The 20,675-nt window shown below is 43.9% G+C and overlaps 1 protein-coding gene across 3 annotated transcripts in view; it reads left to right on the plus strand.

Moving 5' to 3' along the window:
* The first annotated feature begins 11,396 nt into the window (after window positions 1-11,396).
* The window catches only part of TBXAS1 (thromboxane A synthase 1), a 190,235-nt gene continuing 180,956 nt past the window's right edge, over window positions 11,397-20,675 (plus strand). For 2 of the 3 annotated variants that reach the window (XM_030825843.1, XM_003270804.4), the window contains exon 1: window positions 11,397-11,658. In XM_030825843.1, the coding sequence (XP_030681703.1) occupies window positions 11,567-11,658 (92 nt within the window). In that variant the 5' untranslated portion in view covers window positions 11,397-11,566. The remainder of the gene's footprint in view (window positions 11,659-20,675) is intronic. The other variant, XM_030825844.1, reaches the window with a different exon arrangement.

A 20,675-nucleotide genomic window follows, 5' to 3' on the forward strand; every position in this document is an offset into this window, starting at 1 on the left:
ATTCATTTCAGAAACATTTCGTGATCACCTACTGAGTAACAAGCAGGCATTCTCCCAGTCACTGGGGATACGTTGTTGAACCAGATATAACTCTTCTTCTCAAAAAGCTTACATCTAGAGTGTTGGTAGAGGCAAGCTCACTGGGTAGGATTGGGGTGCTGTGGCAGGACACAGATCAACAATGGATCATCTCTGGGAGGCCCTGGAGGGTTCCTTGAGGAGGTGATGGCTACTCTAAGTCCTGAAAATGCATAGAAAGGAGCCTGCCTTGTTAGGGGAGGGTGAAGGTATAGGATGGCACAGGGCCTGTTGTAACTCAGGTGGGTGCAGGTACAAGTCAGGCTGGGGTTCAGTACAGAGACCACCAGTACAGACAGGGATGGAACTGGGATCAGTAAAGACAGGGGCTTGGCCAAATGTTCAAGGTACGAAGGTGTTGGTCAGGCTGGGGTTCAGTACAGAGACCACCAGTACAGACAGGGATGGAACTGGGATCAGTAAAGACAGGGGCTTGGCCAAATGTTCAAGGTACGAAGGTGTTGGCCAGGCTGGTCTCTAACTCCTGACCTCAAGTGATCCACCTGCCTTGGCCTCCCAAAGTGCTGGGATTATAGGTATGAGCCACCACGCCCAGCCTCCCTGACTCAGTTCTTATTTCTATATTGCCATTCTAGGTGGAGACTGGGACCCTACCACCTGCTGACGTATTTCCTTGGAGGCAGCTGCTGCCAAAACTTAGGATTATCTTCTACTTGAGGGTTTACCATTATTGGGCCTGTGCCTGGGTCACAGTGCCCCCTTTGCAGGCAGAGTGAATATTTCTGATTTACATTGTTCATTGGAGTGTGGAGAATTGAGCCTTGATTCAAGTAGAAACCATGTTCTCAGAGGGTCCAGCTGGGCCGGTGAGATGAATACCCCACACAGATGGCTCCAATGGCTTCATGGAGCTGGGGGAAGGCTCCTGGCGGCACATCTAGAGCAGACCCCTGGTAGTAACTCAGCCTCCTGGAGAGAGAGTTGGGAAGACTGGGTCAGATGCCGTCATACCAGCATCTCAGAGGCTATTCCCTCTCCATCCCTGATCCCTGAACTAGCTACTGGGCTTTGGCTTTTTAGCAGAGGGCTGCAATTGCCACCCTCCAGCCTGTTCTAGTGGCTTGTTTCCTATACAGGAATTGGAGAATTGAGGACACACCCAGAATGGGACCCTACCTTTGGCAGGAATGCTATATGCTTCCCAAACCTCTTTCCTTTTCCTCCTGGTCTGGCTCCATTTCTCAGCCTCCTTTGTTATTAGGGGTGGTCATGTTTCCAAAGAGTGTGTACACCACCTCCAGGCCTGGCCTGTAAAATTCTTCCTCACATCATCTTCTTCTCTTTTTTCCACTTGCCAGCTGGTTGTGGATGATCCAGCAGAGGCATCTGAGGTTCCAGTGGATGACAGGGTCACAAGATGGAAAAAGCCTGAATTCCTGAGTCACTGCATGGAAGGCTGCCTACTGAACACACACATTTGGGCTGTTACATGAGTGACAGACACACTTGTGTAGTGTGAAGCTCTTGAGATTTGGGGGCCCCTCATTACAACACTTATGCTATTCATTCTTTCCCCCAACTCAGTTCTTTGGTTGTTTATTTGTTTGTTTGTTCGAGATGGAGTCTCACTCTGTTGCCCAGCCTGGAGTGCAGTGGCACTATCTTGGCTCACTGCAACCTCCGCCTCCCAGGTTCAAGTGATTCTCCTGCCTCAGCCTCCCTAGTAACTGGGATTACAGGTGCACACCACCATGCCCGGCTAATTTTTGTATTTTTAGTAGAGATGGGTTTTCACCATGTTGGCCAGGCTGGTCTGAAACTCCTGACCTCAAGTGATTCACCTGCCTTGGCCTCCTAAAGTGCTGGAATTGCAGGTATGAGCCACCACTCTCAGCCTCCCCAACTCAGTTCTTATTTCTATATTGCCATACATAGGTGGAGATTGGGGCCCTACCACCTGCTGACATATTTCCTTGGAGGCATCTGCTGCCAAAACTTTTAATTATCTTCTACTTGAGAGTTTCTATTGTTGGGCCTGTGCCTGGGTCACAGTGCCCCCTTTGCTCTGTAGTGGGACTTCCTGGTCCTGACAACTTGCCTGGAATGCCATTTGTGATCTTGCTGTCAAACTCTGGATTCTAACTTTTGCTTTCTGAGCATGCCGTCTGTCTCCTTATGTCTGCTCCCACTCCCACTCCCAGTGACTAGGAGGTGAAAAAATGACTGTTCCAGGCACCAACTTGCCTGAAAGCTTCAAGACTTGCCTGAAGTTAGTCAAGCCGTCTGCTGACTCTCCACTTTTGCAAGGAGAACTATGTCTAGTCATCAACATGTAGCCGCATCCAGCCATGAGGAGGGGCAGGAGAGATTTGACAACAACTCAGGAAGTGCTAACATCTGACAAGCTGAGATCATGGGTGTCATAAATTGATAGAGAGGCTGAAATGAGAAGGAGATAGGATGGGCCATGTGTGGTTAGCAACATCAAGAGCAACCTGTAGTTGACAACCTCATTGCTCATCTTCTGCTGACACGTACAGCCAAGGTCTGAATGGCAGCATTGCTTCAACTCCCCTGCTGTGTGATGGGGGCACCTGATTGATGTTGACACGCAGATGCTGGGCTATCATCGGAGGAGCTCTGTGTTAATTTTGACAATGAAAATAGATGGGTTACAGTTACTCTAAATAGCGTCAAGTCACCCCACTGCATAAAGCCCTTCAATGGCTTCCCTTTCCTTTTGGAAGGAAGTAGTGCATTTTTCACATGGTCCACTGGGTCTTAGATGTCCTAACCCTTCCTTATCTCTCCTGTGTAGGCCAGTCCTACTCTTTCCTCTGCTTAATGCCTCCCAGCCATGCTGGTGTTCTCTAGATTCTTCATGCGCACCCAGCACAGTGCCAGGCACCCTGCACAAATTCAATAAATAATTCTTGGATTAATGAATGAGGGGTCAATCAGGAGACGGCTGCAATCTAGGGAGAGACCACGGAGCTGATATTTGGGTGGGTGTCTCTAAATCTAAGCCCTAAGAAACCTTGCTTGTTCACTGTTCTATTGTCTTCCCATGGCCTAGAACAGTCACTCATGCCGAGTAGATGCCAAGGCATTTGTTGAACCAACGAAATGAAGTAGAATGAATGGATAAAGGGAGTAGTGGCCAGACTGAGGGAGACTTCATAGGCAGGACCAGCAGGGCTTGCTGACTAACTGGATGTTGAGATGAGGGGGCTGAGGGAAGTCCAGGATGATCCCAAGTTTCTGGCTTGGGGCTGAAGGGAAGAAAGTACAATTTACTGAGACGGGGGAGATGGGATGAGGTTAATGGAGGAAGGAGGCTGCGGCAATGAGTCTAGCTTTAGAGAGTTCGAGTCTGTAGCATCTGTAGGCTGGTTGTCAGAGGAGGTCCACTGGGCAGCTGGATATATTGGTATGAAACTCAGGAATGAGAATTGGGCTGGAGAGAATGGATTTGGGAGTGAACAGCCTGTGATGTTAATGAAAGCCAAGTGAGTGGATGAGATTGCAATGTGATAGGCGGTGTGGTTGTACAATGATGTATAAAATATGGTCCTTGCCCTCAAGACTAATACAAAATCAAGATTTGACATAGACCTTAAAACTGTTTATGAGCCCATCCACATCTCCATAGCAACTTTGAAGCAAAGCGATAGCTCTGCCCTTATCACAGGCAGGGGAAACACACAGATGGCTGCTGTCTCCCACAAGTCTCCCGCTGCAGGAGATGTTCCCTCCTCCCCGTGGGACCCACAATGAGTGGCACCTGCAAATTCCACTCTTCTAGCCAGTCCAAACCCGAGTCTTCTTCCACGTCTCAGCCATGGGGCCGAAGAGAGGGAGGGGGACGTCAGAATCAGCCCTTTCTGTCCAAACCCCCTTTTCTCTAGGTCTTGTCTCTCTACACCCTCCACTTCGCCAAAGCCAGGAAGGAGGTAGCCGTAATGACCACACTGCCACTTTCCCTTGGTCTTTCTGTGGCACGAATGCTGTAGGTCGTTTCCTGCTTCTTGCAACTGTCCTCCAGTGGCTTCAGTGAAAACAATCACAGACCTCGTGTATTGAGTGCTCCCTATCAGCCAGAGCTCCACTAATCAGGCCACACAAGGAATTCATTTTCCTCTCCACCATCCTAGGCAGTGTGGACAGTTATTACCACTTCACAAATGAGAAACCGAGGCTCAGAGAGATGAATTTGTGTTCCAAGATTGTCTAAGCTAGAGTATGGAAGGCGTAGGATTTGAACACAGGTCATTAGAAAACAAAAAGCTGCATTCTTAAGCAGTAAAATAAGGTCCCTCAGCTAATGGTCCTGTTGTCTGCTCGCTCTCTCTTATACTCTTTCTCTCTCTCTCTCTGGTTATATCTGCTGAATCTTTTTCCAGGCATCTCTTTGGTATTGCCCTGCAAGGCTGCTCTTCTTGGTGTTGGTTCCCCCACCCCCAACTCTGTGCTTCCCTTCTCAGCACTCTACCTGTTCTCCGTAGCCCACTTTTATCCCTATGGCTTTGCCCCATCCACAAGCAAATGGCTGTCAAAATGAAAATCATTTCCCTACTTCAGATTTTTCTCCTGACCTCCACAGATCTGGCCACCTCCTGAGCATCTTAATCTGTGGGGCCATGAGAGGCCTCGTGCTCAGCGTGCAGAACACTGAAGCCACGATATCTTCCTAACACTTGCTTCCTTCCCCGAGTCCTTGTCATGCTGTATGGCACCATCACGGGCTTACTCAACAGAGCTGGACATTCAGGGGTGATCCTTGACATCCCCCTCTTCTTCATCCTCACACTCAATCAGTGACCAAATACTACGGATTCTGCCTTCCTGGTGATCTTAAAAACCAGCCCTCTCTTGCTCATTTCCACATCCACTGCCTTATTCAGGCTGTCATCTCCCACCCAGCTGACCCACAGCCTCCTGGCTTGTCGTCATGTCAGGTAGAAAGCATCCAATCCGCCTCCTGAGTGATATTTCTAGAAGCAAATCTGATCACGTTGCTGCCCAATTTTACCTCCTACTCTGGCTTTCCCTGACCCTAGCATGAAGGATGAACTTCTTGGTATAGCCCGCAGTGCCTTGCAAGATCCGGCCTCTGCGTATCTCCCTGTCCTCCCCACTCACCCCAGCTTCTGATGCCTTTGAGCAAGCATCAGCCATGCTGCCCCCGACAAGCACATCTATCCTACTCTCTTCTGCTTGGTGAATTCATCTGCACAGTCTAAGCTCAGATGTCACTAGATTCAAACCTTTTACCGATCTCCTGTCCTCCTGTTTGTGTCCCCTCTGTGCTCTGCATGTATTTGTGCCATCATAACTATAAGACGGTTGGAACTTAGTTTATATGTCTATTTCCTTATCCTGGAAGGTGAGCTCCTTGTTGGAGAGATGTGGGGCTTACACACTGGGATTCTCATCTACTGCCAGGTCCCCAGTGATTATTCAGTAAATGTTTTCTAGAAGAAGGACTGAAGGAACAGAGGAGTCCTCCTAACCTGATCTCCCACTCTCAGAAATGGAACAGAGTCCCTAAAAGGATCATATTGAAGAGACTGGACTACATTGGGGGTAGCCGAGGTCCTCATGCTTCCAAAAGGCCCCTAATATCTTTTGTAAGGAGGTGAAGCAGACCCCAAGCTCATACCACCCGTCCTCTTTCTTCCCTCCAGCCACTCTGCACCCTGGAGGTAAACATCAGAATAAACGATATCATAACTGTGGGCTGGCTCGGTGAACTATAAATATTCTAAACCAAGATGTGACCTTAGATTTAGTGGGAAAAAAACACTGCATGTAAAGCCAAATGATTTGGGCTTGAGCCTGGCCTCTAGGTTGTGTTACATGTATGACCTCAGGTGGTCGTGGGACATCTCTGAGCTCCAGTTTTATCAACCTGGGAATGAAAAGTATTGGTCACTTACTTCCTGGGGTTGCTCTGAGGCTGAGTAAAGTTAGAGAATTTCTTGGTACTTGAATGGTGCTGAGGAAGCTCCATTGTCCCTTTATCCAGCATCCTTCATGACAAAGAGAATGTGCCTGCTGACACCTCTTTCAGCCTCTGTTTCAGCCTCTGCCTCAGTCCTCGCCAGAGACATCAGGCTTAGCACAGAGCAGCTGGGAGCCTTCAGCAGCGAAGGAAGGCACCGCTTAGACATCTGCACGGGCAGTTTTTAAACATAGGGAACATGAAGGAAATACCACAGAATTTATGGAGTGAAAGCTTTAAAAAGAAACACAAGTCTGAAGTCAAAACAGTTGACTCAATTCTAGGGGAGATGTCTGCCTGGAAGGAGGAGTGGGGGAAAAAGATAGACTTGCAGTGAGTGGAGACAGGGGAAGCAAAGCTCTGTGGGGAGCCCTACAGAGTGGGGCGAGTGGGCACCTCCCGGCATGGCTCGAGACAGAAAGTCGGTCCTGCCTGTACACAGGGCAGCACTTACTAGCATTTTGGAAACACACATCTTTGGGCCCAGCTGTTCCACTTTTAAGAATGTCGCTTGAGATAGCCTCATGCAAGGGAACAATAATATATACAAGGATGTCCACTGAAGCCTCATTAGAAGTTGAGAAAACTTGGAAACAACTCGAATGCTGTTTAGCAGAGGATAGGCTAAACAAATTACAACACGTCTGTACAGTGGAGCCTGAAGTAGCAAATGGCGTATGTCTCTAAATATGAAGAGGAAACATATTCATTATACAATAAGTGAGAAAGACCAGTTGCAGGATGGCACAGGTGTGATGGTCTTGTTTCCATAAAAACTAAAAATATACATGTCTGTGCGTGCATGGAAAATACAAGAGGGTAGGTAATAATTTGTGACCAGAGTTCATCAGTGGTTTTGGGATTATAGGATATTTTCTGTACAGTTCTGTAGAGTTGATTTTTCTCTTTTCTTTCTTTTTCTTTTCCTTTTTTTTTTTTTTTTTTTTGAGACAGAGTCTTGCTGTATCATCTAGGCTGAAGTGCAATGGCGTGATCTTGGCTCACTGCAACCTCTGCCTCCTAGGTTCAAATGATTCTCCTGCCTCAGCCTCCCAAGTAACTGGGATTACAGGCACCTGCCATCATGCCTGGCTAATTTTTGTATTTTTAGTAGAGACAGGATTTTGCCATGTTGGCCAGGCTGGTTTCGAACTCCTGACCTCTGGTGATCCACCTGCCTCGGCCTCCCAAAGTGCTGGGATTACAGACATGAGCCACTGCGCCCAGCCTGAGTTGATTGTTTTTAATAGATGTATTAGTAAAAGAAAAATACACAGAAAACAGTGAAATTATGGGAAATATGGCAACTGTTTGACCTTCATCCTAGAAAAACCCTGATCAGTGTCCCTGTATTGCATCACAGATACAAAAATTGTAATACATCCTTCATCATGCTACTGTCCCAGTGAAAACCCTGAGCATCTCTCATTTCTTGCCTTCCACTCCAACCTGGCTAATTTACAGTCCACAATTCACAGCGTATTGTCTCCACTCTGTGCAGCCACAGAATGGGTGTGGTAACCTCTCTGTGGCATTTATCGTTTCTACAAATCACAAATCACATAGAAAGGGCTCCAAGAATATTAGAGGAATGAGCGAGTTAACTCAGCGCCCATGGGGGAGCTGGCAACTCCCCAAGAAAGCCAGACATCTCCAAGCTGGCCACCAACATTCTATAGCCTCTCCGTGAGCAGGGTGGGAGCTGTGCTGGGTGCACAGTGCCGTGTCCACAGGTTGATGTGAGGGGCACGTTCTAAATCAAGTGCCTGAGAAGGGCTTCGGAGAACTAGATCCTATCCCTACACAACTATGAGACCGTGTACCAGTGACTTTCCCTTTCTGGGTTTCCGTTTTCACCTCTGTAAAAAAGAGTAAGACTTGGTCTGTGTTTCCAAAGCACTGTCCTTGGAAAACTGCATCTGGGATATGTTATAAATGTCCCTGAAGAGGCCTTTGTGGTAAAATACACTTGAGAAATGCAGCTCTCTGCATCGTGCTCTTGGAGATTTCCAGTGCATATCAGCAGGTTAGAGTCTCCGAGGTCTGGCAGTAAATAAACTTACTTCTCGATGCTTATACCAGCAATTCTCATGTTTATTTCACCTTGGCATCCTTTAAAATATTTTTTTTCTGAGCATCTTGGTTATACATACACTGAGTTAAGTGTTATCCACAGTCACTTCTCGCTCCCTGAATCCATGACCACGATGAGTCACCCTCCATGCCACCCCCTCCATGCTGCCTGGCCATCATCCTGCAGTGTTCCTGTGGCTGAACTTGGATTATTTCAGGTGACCCCTGGAAAAACTGAAGCTCTGTTTTGTGAGAGAGAATGGGTTAGCCTCTCAGTACAGATCCCGATGGAATGGGATGAAGGAGACGTAGCCTACTGACAAAGGAGAGGGGTGGGGAGTCTAAAAGGGCTTGAAATGCAGCCAGGAGCAGCCAGATGGGGTGGTGCAGTTGGGGGACACTAAGTAGGAATAACATGGAGGGACACTAATAAGCAGGGAACTACAGAGGAATAATTTTCATAATACGTCTATTAAAAACAGGTAGGCAGGGCAAATTGTCAGAAGGAAAGGAAGGTTCTTGGCACCTGTGCGGTTCACTATCTTATTTGTGGCTCAACTCATCTCTTCCCCTGGGTTTAAATACCAAATTTATGTTGATGGCTTCCACGTTTGAATATAATCTCTCGAGGAAGAGCATGGGCTTTAGAGTCATACAGCCCATGCCTCAGTTTCTTCCTCTGTAACATAGGGTTAACCATAAGATTTACCTGCTAGGTATGTGTATGAGGATTAAATGAGTTGACACATAGGAAAGCTCCTAGAATCGTAACTAGTGTGTAGTAAGCACTCATAAATGACATGATCACGATCAATTGCTATTATTCATAGTTTCAGCCATCAGTGCTCTCTGGCTTGACACCTCCACTCAGATGTCTCCAGGGCATCTCAGGCTAACAAAACTGAATCAGAATTCTTGATTTTCCCAGCAATACCCCACCTTTCCGAGACTACCTGTTTGAGTGAATGGCACCCGATATACCTGTAGCTCAAGTTTGGAACCTGAGGGTCAGGTGTGGTCCTCCTTTCCTCTTCCCCTTCATATGCACCCCACCAGGAACTTCTGCAGAGCACAAGAGCCCACCTCCAAAATATACTTCAAGTCCATCTACTTCTTCCCACCTCCCTCTCTCCTCTAGCCAAGAATCCCTTCTCTCTGGGTGAAGGCATCAGCCTTCTGTGTGCCTTCCCTGTCTTTCCTCTCACTCCTTTCCAGGGAATCTGCACCTGTGACCACAGCCTTCTGTAACAAATGTACCTGTGACCATCCTAAGACCTGTGGGGGCACAGAAAAGGAAGCCCATAGCTACCCCTGCTGGCTTTTGGTGTCTATTTGCATGAAGTGCCTTTTTCCACCCCTTTACTTCAAGTTTACATGAGTCCTTATGTGTCAGGTGAGTCTCCTGAAGGCAGCAGATAGTTGGTTGGTGAGTTCTTATCCATTCTGCAGTTCTGTATCTTTTAAGTGGAGCATTTAGGCCATTTACATTCAGTGTTAGTATTGAGATGTGAGGTACCATTGCATTCATCGGGCTCTTTGTTGCCTGTGTACTTCTTTGTTTGTTTGTTTTTTGCTTTTGTTTTTTAACTTGTATTTTTGTTTTATAGGTCCTGTGTGATTTATGCTTTAAAGAGGTTCTGTTTTGATGTGTTTCCAGGATTTGTTTCAAGATTTAGAGCTCCTTTTACTAGTTCTTGTAGTGGTGGCTTGGGAATGATGAATTCTCTCAGGATTTGTTTGTCTGAAAACGACTGTATCTTTCCTTCATATATGATGCTTAGTTTCACTGGATGCAAAATTCTTGGCTGATAATTGGTTTGTTGAGGAACCAGAAGACAGGGCCCCAATCCCTTCTAGCTTGTAGGGTTTCTGCTGAGAAATCTGCTGTTCATCTGATTGGTTTTCCTTTACAGGTTTCCTGGTTCTTCTGTCTCACAACTCTTAAGATTCTTTCCTTCATCTCAACTCTGGATAACCTGATGACAATGTGCCTAGGCAAAGATCTTTTTTACAATGAGTTTCCCATGTGTTCTTTGTGCTTCTTGTATTTGGATGTCTAGGTCTCTAGCTAGACTGGGGAACTTTTCCTTGATTATTCCCCCAAATATGTTTTCCAAGCTTTTAGAATTCTCTTCTTCCTCAGGAACACCAATTATTCTTAGGTTTGGTCATTTAACATAATCCGAGACTTCTCGGAGTCTTTGTTCATATTTTCTTATTTTTTTCTTTGTCTTTGTTGGATTCGGTTAATTCAAAGACCTTGTCTTTGAGCTCTGAATTTCCTTCTTCTACTTGTTCAATTCTGTTGCTGAGACTTTCCAGAGCATTTCACATTTCTAAAAGTGTGTCCAAAGTTTCCTGAATTTTCGATTATTTTTTCTTTAAGCTGTCTATTTCATTGAATATTTCTCCCATTCAATATTGGGGGAGTGTGTTGGGAGAGGAGGGTCTCCCTTTCCCACTTCCACAATTGGGGCACTCACAGTATTTGGAGTGTCTCCTGGATCCTGCAGGAGCAGTCCAGTTCTTTCAGAGAGTCTGTGGGTCCTTTTGGGATTGCTGGTTTGTTCTTGCAGTTGATCTGGAGCTAAAATTCACCATGGAAGCCTTCAGATGCTGCTTTGTCTGGAGCTGCAATCTAGTCCTGCCACCCATCCACTATGATCCCCTCCATCTCTCTGTCTACTTTAGTCAGATAAGCTCAAAGCTAGAACAAAGGACCCATATATGAGCCTACGGATCTGCCTTCAAACACTTGAGAAGCCCTCCAACTCACCGTGAGAATGCTGACCCCAATCAGGATCTTTGCTTTGCTCCAACAGCCAGACACTCAGAGAGGTCCTCAGACCCAGCAACTAATGGACTTGGTGGGATGGTTGTCCTCAAAGCCGCCAGCATTTTTATCAGGCTGGCGTCTGGTCCCATATTTTTCTGGGATATTCAGAGTCTCTTGACATGTATCTTCACTTAATTGTGAATTTTAAAAATTATAGATGGATGTAGATATAGATACAGATGTAGATATAGACATAGAGGTAGATATAGACATAGATATAGATATAGATAGACATTTTGGAGAGGAGTCTGTCTTTGAAGACTTCCTCTCAGAGTACAAGTCCATGGTTACAACTATTTTGTTTCTCAGCAAACATGGGGAAGTTTGCTTTTGCTCTCTGAGGAAGTTAATATAAATGTTTATTGACAGTGCAGTCATCAAGGAATAAAGTTGCTGATTCATTCCTTTACACTGAAACCCTTTGTTGTGCCCTCCTCTTCCTTCCTCTTTATAGGGAGACACTCTGAGAAAGAGCACATTGTGGGGGCCCACTCCATGTGATGTTTGCTTGGTTGCCTGTTCCCTTTTCTACCTGCAGAGCACAGTTCCCATAAGGGCAGCGGGATCAGCCTCCTGTCTCATCTGGAAGACCACCACTCTGGGGTCTCAGAGGAATGATGGAAGCCTTGGGGTTTCTAAAATTGGAAGTGAATGGCCCCATGGTAACGGTGGCCCTGTCAGTGGCTCTCTTGGCCCTCCTGAAGTGGTAAGTGCAGCCAGCCCTAGGGACTGTGACAGCGTCAGCAGTCTCACCCTGGAGCCTTGCTGGTGCCGTGGCGGGGTATGTGGGAGTGTGTTTTTCTTCTTTTCTAATCTAGCGGGAGTGAGTATTAACACAGCTTCAGAATTAAAAGCAAACAGCCAGGTTAATCTTTCGCTAAAATGCATGAGATTGAAGTGTCAGGAAAGGCTGGTGATTTGGTGACTGAGAACGCTACACATAATTAAGTTTGAAAGAGATGGAAAAAGAAACAAATTGGAAAGGCATTAGGTTTGGGTAGAAGTATTTCCTCGAACCCCGTCATATCTCCTCACCTCATTTTTCTAAAATCCTCTGTCCTTGTTGGATTTACAGTGAATTCAGCCTCTTGGTTCATATTACATTCAAAACAAAACAAGACTTGGGAGCTGTTTGGCAAATGTGGGCCTCTTTGTGGGAAGTCATTGAGGGGGATTTCTGTAGGGTTAAGGACAAAGTGGTAGATCTAATTTCTCATATTTGATAGAGGGAGATGGATTCTGATGAACATAGTGTGTGCAGCTCCTACAAAATTTGAGACCCTGAAAGGATCTCAAACTTAAACTCCGAGTTGCTCCCCTGTGGTTTTGTTAATTCAACAGCAAATTTTCCTAAGCCTGACTCTGGTGTCTGTAGATCGAAGGCCTCATAATATGCTACATTTATGCATATTCACCCTGTCAGTTAAACTTATTAGAGTTGCCCATTCAATCAAAAGCACCTGGATTTAGATGGCTCTGGCTTTTAAGGGCAAAGTGAGTGGAAAAAATAATGGAGAACTGGAGTCCGAACAGAATTTTAATTTATGTTTTCAGTAGTAATAAAGCCTTCTCTAGATTAATAACTGGGAAAGCACTTTGAAAAGCATCAAGCATTATGCAAATGTGAGGTATTATTCTTTTGGAATTTGCATAGCTGAGAGTGGAATTCACGTTTGATGTTCTATGATGATGAAATTACTTCTTGGAAATTGGCTCTGAAACCCAGCCTCAGTCCCAGTGCTGTTTTTCTTTTTAACTGGTTTAATTATTTTTTTTGAACTTTTTTATCTCATTGTAGCTTATCTTGGATTGAAACTGGCCACATGTAAAACCAAGAGCAAATGGTAGCCCCTTCCCTACCCCCAGCCCCCAGTAATCCATCTGAATGTGTTTTTATGCTCAGGGAAGCCCGAAGCAGTGTCTGACATGCAGAAAGTGCTTAGTCGATGTCAGCCACTATAATTAACTATCTATCATCTCTGTAACCTAAAAGAAAATAAGTCTTTAGTGGTTTAGGTTTATTTTTAATTTCTTACCAACTGCTTATTCATATTAATCTCATCAATAGCTATGCTCTGACTGTGGTTCTCAAAGTGCACACTTTTTTACACTTTTGTTTCAGTCTTTGTTGTGTCTGAGTCTCCAGCTCGGTGCCCGGCATGTAGGAACACCACACCATTCAGCAGGGCAGCGGTGTGTTTGCTGTCTATTCTTGGGCCATATTAATAACCTGGTTCAAAGATGCAGAGATTAAGATAAATGTACCAAGCAAAAGTGGTAAATAGGGAGTGAGAGCTGACTTCTATTTGTTAGTGCAAAAATATTTATTAACCTGTTAATGTGTGCCCAGTCTGGAGGAGGCCCTGGTACAAGGTCAGGAAGCAGATCTGGAGCAGGTGCCCAAGGCAGGGGAGACACAGAGGTTCTGGGGGTGAGCTCGATGTCAGAGAGGATACTGCAGGAGGAGCGGAGGCAGCAGGAGAGAGGTTGTGGCCCTGGCTCTGGTGCTTTTGGGTCCATCCCTTGATTCAGTGCAAGGGGAATCACCCTTGGGCTTTCAATCCTTCTGTTCTAGGTGAGACTCTAGTCAGCCACTAAGCAACAGCCACCAGCTTGAATGAGGCAAGGCCCCCTTCCTGCTTCATTCTCTTGAAAGGATATGTGTGGAAGAGACAGGGGTGCTTTTCCTCCAGTGAGAGGATTCACAGGCAAGGAAAGATGCAGGTGTAGAGACACCTGCAGGAGAAACTGGCAGGGGGAGTGGATTAAACACTGCAGCACATTAGTCTTTGCTTTAAGTGTTACATGTGCCATCCAGACAGGTGAGATGGCAGCAGAGAACCTAAACCCTGAGAAGGTGAAATCAAATGGGATGGGCGCAGTGGCTCACGCCTATAATCCCAGCACTTTGGGAGGCCAAGGCAGACAGATCACTTGAGGTCAGAAGTTCGAGACCAGCCTGGCCAACATGGTGAAACTCCATCTGTACTAAAAATACAAAAATAAGCTGGGCGTGGCAGCAGGTGTCTGTAATCCCAGCTACTTGGGAGGCTGAGGCAGGAGAATCACTTGAACCTGGGAGGCAGAGGCTGCGGTGATCTGAGATCATGCCACTTCCCTCCAGCCTGGGTGACAAAGAAAGACTCTGTTTCAAACAAAACAAAACAAAACAAAACAGAAGGATGGGAGGATGGAGGGGATCATGGTGGACAGGAGGCAGGACTAGATTGCAGCTCCAGACAAAGCAGCATCTGGAAGCTTCCATGGTGAATTTTAGCTCCAGATCAACTGCAAGAACAAACCAGCAATCCCAAAAGGACCCACAGACCCTCTGAAGGAAGTGGATTGCTCCTGCAGGACCCAGGAGACAGCCCAAATACTGTGAGTGCCCCAATTGTGGAAGTGGGAAAGGGAGACCCTCCTCTCCCAACACACTCCCCCAATTTCAGTGGGAGAAATATTCAATGAAATAGATAGCTTAAAGAAAAAACAATCGAAAATTCAGGAAACTTTGGACACACTTTTAGAAATGTGAAATGCTCTGGAAAGTCTCAGCAATAGAATTGAACGAGTAGAAGAAGGAAATTCAGAGCTCAAAGACAAGGTCTTTGAATTAACCGAATCCAACAAAGACAAAGAAAAAAAATAAGAAAATATGAACAAAGCCTCCAAGAAGTCTCGGATTATGTTAAATGACCAAACCTAAGAATAATTGGTGTTCCTGAGGAAGAAGAGAATTCTAAAAGCTTGGAAAACATATTTGGGGGAATAATCAAGGAAAAGTTCCCCAGTCTAGCTAGAGACCTAGACATCCAAATACAAGAAGCACAAAGGACACGTGGGAAATTCATCGCAAAACGATTTTTGCCTAGGCACATTGTCATCAGGTTATCCAGAGTTGAGATGAAGGAAAGAATCTTAAGAGTTGTGAGACAGAAGAACCAGGAAACCTGTAAAGGAAAACCTATCAGATGAACTGCAGATTTATTTCTCAGCAGAAACCCTACAAGCTAGAAGGGATTGGGGCCCTGTCTTCCAGCTTCTCAAACAAATCAATTATCAGCCAAGAATTTTGTATCCAGTGAAACTAAGCATCATATAAGAAGGAAAGATACAGTCATTTTCAGACAAACAAATCCTGAGAGAATTCATCATTCCCAAGCCACCACTACAAGAACTGGTAAAAGGAGCTCTAAATCTTGAAACAAATCCTGGAAACACATCAAAACAGAACCTCTTTAAAGCATAAATCACACAGGACCTATAAAACAAAAATACAAGCTAAAAAGCAAAAGCAAAAAGTAACAACAACAAAAAAACAAAGTACACAGGCAACAAAGAGCCTGATGAATGCAATAGTACCTCACATTTCAATACTAAAACTGAATGTAAATGGCCTAAATGCTCCACTTAAAAGATACAGAACTTCAGAATGGATAAGAACTCACCAACCATCTGCTGCCTTCAGGAGACTCACCTAACACATAAGCACTCACATAAACTTGAAGGCATGGAAAAAGGCATTCCATGCAAATGGACACCAAAAGCGAACAGAACAATGATAGCTATTCTTATATCAGACAAAACAAACCGTAAAGCAACAGCAGTTAAAAGAGATGAAGAGGGGCCAGGTGTGGTGGTTCATGCCTGTAATCCCAGCACTTTGGGTCATAAGGTCAGGAGTTCATGACCAGTGTGGCCAAAATAGTGAAACCCTGTCTCTACTGAAAAAAAAAAAAAAAAAAAAAAAAGGTAGTGGGGCATGGTGGTAGGTGCCTGTAGTCCCAGCTACTTGGGAGGCTGAGGCTGGAGAATCACTTGAATCTGGGAAGTGGAGGTTGCAGTGAGCTGAGATTGCACCACTGCATCCAGCCTGGGTGACACAGCAAGACTGTTTCTCAAAAAAAATTAAAAAAAAGAAAGAGACAAAGAGGGACATTATAGAATGGTAAAAGGCCTTGTCCAACAGTAAAATATCACAATCTTAAACATATATGCACCTAACACTGGAGCTTCCAAATTTACAAAACAATTACTAGTAGGCCTAAGAAATGTGGTAGACAGCAACACAACAATAGTGGCAGACTTCAATATTCCACCAACAGCACTAGACAGGTTAGCAAGACAGAAAGTCAGCAAAGAAACAATGGATTTAAACTATACCTTGGAAAAAATGGACTTAACATATATACAGAACATTTCATCCAACAACCACAGAATACACATTCTATTCAACATCAACTTTCTCCAAGATCGACCATATGAGAGGCCATACAATGAGCCTCAATAAATTTAAGAAAATTGAAATTGTATCAAGCACTCTCTCAGACCACAACAGAATAAAACTGGAAATCAACTCCAAAAGGAACCTTCAAAACCATGCAAACACATGGAAATTGTTAAATAACCTGCTCCTGAATGAGCATTGGGTAAAAAACAAAATCAAGATGGAAATTAAAAAATTATTCTAACTGAATGACAATAATGACACAACCTATCAAAACCTCTGGGATACAGCTAAGGCAGTGCTAAGAGGAAAGTTCATGGCCCTGAACACCTACATCAAAAAGTCTGAAAGAGCACAAATGGACAATCTAAGGTCACACCTCAAGGAACTAGAGAAATAGGAACAAACTGAACCCAAACCCAGTAGAGAAAGGAAATAACCAAGATCAGAGCAGAACTAAATGAAATTGAAACACACACACACACACACACACACACACACACACACACACTAAAAGATAAATGAAACAAAAAACTGGTTCTTTGAAAAGATAAATAAAATTGATAGACCATTAGCAAGATTAACCAAGAAAAGAAGAGAGAAAACCCAAATAACTTCACTGAGAAACACAACAGGAGATATTACAACTGACACCACTCAAATACAAAAGATCATTCAAGGCTACTATGAACACCTTTATGCACATAAACTAAAAAACCTAGTTGAGATGGATACATTCCTGGAAAAATACAATCCTCATAGCTTAAATCAGGAAGCATTAGATACCCTGAACAGACCAATAACAAGCAGTGAGATTGAAATGGTAATTAAAAAATTACCAACAAAAAAAAAGTCCAGGACCATAGGATTCACAGCAGAATTTTACCAGACATTCAAAGAAGAATGGGTACCAATACTTTTGACACTATTCCACAAGATAGAGAAAGAAGGAACCCTCCCTAACTCATTCTATGAAGCCAGTATCACCCCAATACCAAAACTAGGGAAGGACACAACAAAAAAGAAAACTACAGACCAATATCCTTGATGAACACAGATACTAAAATTCTTAATGGAATACTAGCTAACCAAATTCAACAACATATCAAAAAGATAATCCTCCATGATCAAGTTGGTTTCATAACAGGGATGAAGGGATGGTTTAACATACAAAAGTCAATAAATGTGATAACACCACATAAACAAAATTTAAAACAAAAATCATGTGGTAATAGATGCAGAAAAAGCATTTGACAAAATCCAGCATCCCTTTATGATTAAAATTATCAGCAAAGTCAGCATACAAGGGACATACCTTAATGTAATAAAAGCCATCTATCACAAACCCACAGCCAACATAATACTGAATGGGGAAAAGTTGAAAGCATTCCCTCTGAGAATTGGAACAAGACAAGGATGTCCACTCTCACCACTCCTCTTCAGCATAGTACTGGAAGTCCTAGCCAGAGCAATGAGACAAGAGAAAGAAATAAAGGGCATCTGAATTGCTAAAGAGGAAGTCAAACTGTCACTGTTTGCTAACAATACAGTCGTTTACCTTGAAAACCCTAAGGCCTCCTCCAGAAAGCTCCTAGAACTGATAAAAGAATTCAGCAGTTTCCAGATGCAAGATTAACATCCACACATCAGTAGCTCTCCTATACACCAACAGTGACCAAGCAGAGAATCAAATCAAGAACTCAACCCCTTTTATAATAGCTGCAAAAATAAATAAATAAACAAACAAATAAACAAACAAACAAACAAATAAATAAATAAATAAAATACTTAGGAACATACCTAACCAAAGAGTTGAAAAGCCTCTACAGGGAAAACTACAAAATGCTGCTGAAAGAAGTCACAGATGACACAAACGAATGGAAACACATTCCATGTTCATGGATGAGTAGAATCAGTATTGTGAAAATGATCATACTGCCAAAAGCAATCTACAAATTCAATGCAATCCCCATCAAAATACCACCATCATTCTTCACAGAATTAGAAAAAACAATTCTAAAATTCATACAGAACCAAAAAAGAGCCTGCATAGCCAAAGCAAGCCTAAGAAAGAGAACAAATCTGGAGGCATCACATTACCTTATTTCAAACTATACTATAAGCCCATCATCACCCAAACAGCATGGTACTGGTATACAAATAGGCACATAGACCAATGGAACCAAATAGAGAACCCACAAATAAACCCAAATACTTACAGTCAACTGATCTTCAACAAAGCAAACAAAAACATAAAGTGAGGAAAGGACACCTTTTCAACAAATGGTACTGGGATAATTGGCTAGCCACATGTAGGAGAATGAAACTGGATTCTCATCTCTCACTTTATTCAAAAATCAACTCAAGATGAGTTAAAGACTTAAACCTAAGACCTGAAACTATACAAATTCTAGGTATAACATTGTAATAACCCTTCTAGACATTGGCTTAGGCAAGGATTTCATGACCAAGAACATGAAAGCAAATGCAATAAAAACAAAGATAAAGAGCTGGGACCTAATTAAACTAAAGAGCTTCTGCATGGCAAAAGGAACAGTTGGCAGAGTAAATAGACAACCCAGAGTGGGAAGAAATCTTCACAATCTATACATCTGAGCAAGGACTCACATCCAGACTCTACAATGAACTCAAACAAATCAGTAAGAAAAAAACAAACAATCCCATCAAAAAGTGGGCTAAGAATATGAATAGACAATTCTCAAAAGAAGATATATAAATGGCCAACAAACATGAGAAAGTGCTCAACAACACTAATGACCAGGGAAACGCAAATCAAAACCACAATGCAATACCACCTTACTTCTGCAAGAATGGCCATAATCAAAAAGTAAGAAAACAGTAGATGTTGGCGAGGATGTGGTGATCAGGGAACACTTCCACCCTGCTGGTGGGGATGTAAACTAGTACAGCCACTATGGAAAACACTGTAGAGATTCCTTAAAGAACTAAAAGTAGAACTACCTACCATTTGATCCAGCAATTCCACTACTGGGTACCTACCCAAAGGAAAAGAAGTCTTTATTTGAAAAAGGTACTTGAATATGCATGTTCATAGCAGCACAATCCACAATTGCAAAATCATGGAACCAACCCAAATGCCCATCAATCAACAAGTGGATAAAGAAACTGTGGTATATGTATATGATGGAATACTACGCAGCCATAAAAAGGAATGACTTAACAGCATTTGCAGTGGCCTGGATGAGATTGGAGACTATTATTCTAAGTGAAATAACTCAGGAATGGAAAACCAAACCCTGTATGTTCTCACTGATATGTGGGATCTAAGCTATGAGGATGCAAAGGCATAAGAATGATACAATGGACTTTGGGGACTTGAGGGGAAGTATGGGAGGTAGACAACTGATAAAAGACTACAAATATGGTGCAGTGTATACTGTTTGGGTGATGGGTGCACCAAAATCTCAGAAATCACCACTAAAGAACTTCCTCATATAACCAAATGCCACTTGTACCCCAACAACTTACGGAAAAATAAAAAACAAACAAACAAACAAAAAACCAAAAAAGCAAAAGGCACACCAAGGTTGCTTCTTGTGCTCTCAACCAGCCTGTGAGTTCTCTAAGGGCAAGGGCCAGGTCTCCTATCTCGTTACAGTTCTGGAATCTTCTGCCAATGGCAGGGATGCTCTGCTAGCATGTGGTTGAAGGTGGTAAAGTTAAGAAGTCCACAACCATCAGCCTCGCCCCAGGACTCACTGTGGGGCTCCTGCTCCTTCAGCAGGCCCCCTGTCACTCTCTCCCCCACACCCTGGGCTGGGGTCGGAGCGACGCTGTTTGCGGTGGTGTGAATGGTCATTTGTTGCTGCATGAGGCCTCCTCTTTCCTTCAACTCCAAGCTCAGGGGTGCTTCCTCAGGGAAGTGTTTTCTGTTTCCAAAGGCACTTAGGAGCCCCCTCTCAGCATTGCTTTTATCCCATCTCTGTCCCTCACGATGCCTGGCACATAGCTGATGCCTAATAAATGCTGACTGAAGGCTAATTCCAACCTCTAAGCTCTGCCTGGTGCTTTCTTTCTGTGGTTCTTCTCTTGGCCTTCACAGTTCTGTACAAATCTAAATTCTCTTGCCCATGTGACCCACTCCCTTTCCTGAAAGCTTGCTGTGTTTTCAGTTTGTGTCAATTTGCCATTCACTGTTCCAGTTGTTGCAGATGGACTGTTTTTGTATCCCTTCTTATCCTGTAGAGCAGACACCATGCCATGTACGTAATGCGCACTTCTTAATTACTAGGTGTATGCGTGAATTTGGAAAAAAGACCAAAAAAAAAAAAATCTTTCATTTAAAAAGACACTGTTTTAAACTAGGCATAGTACACTTTGGTCGTTTTCCCAGAACCGCATTGGACACCATTTTTCCATGATGATCATTTGATTTAAACGGGCCAGTGTGTGGCTGAGCTCTGTGAACTGGGGCATCGGGGGATCAGGGCTGCACCACCAGGGCTGGAGATGGA

Source organism: Nomascus leucogenys, chromosome 13 (genome assembly GCF_006542625.1).
Source record: "Nomascus leucogenys isolate Asia chromosome 13, Asia_NLE_v1, whole genome shotgun sequence".
Taxonomy (NCBI): Eukaryota; Metazoa; Chordata; class Mammalia; order Primates; family Hylobatidae; genus Nomascus; species Nomascus leucogenys.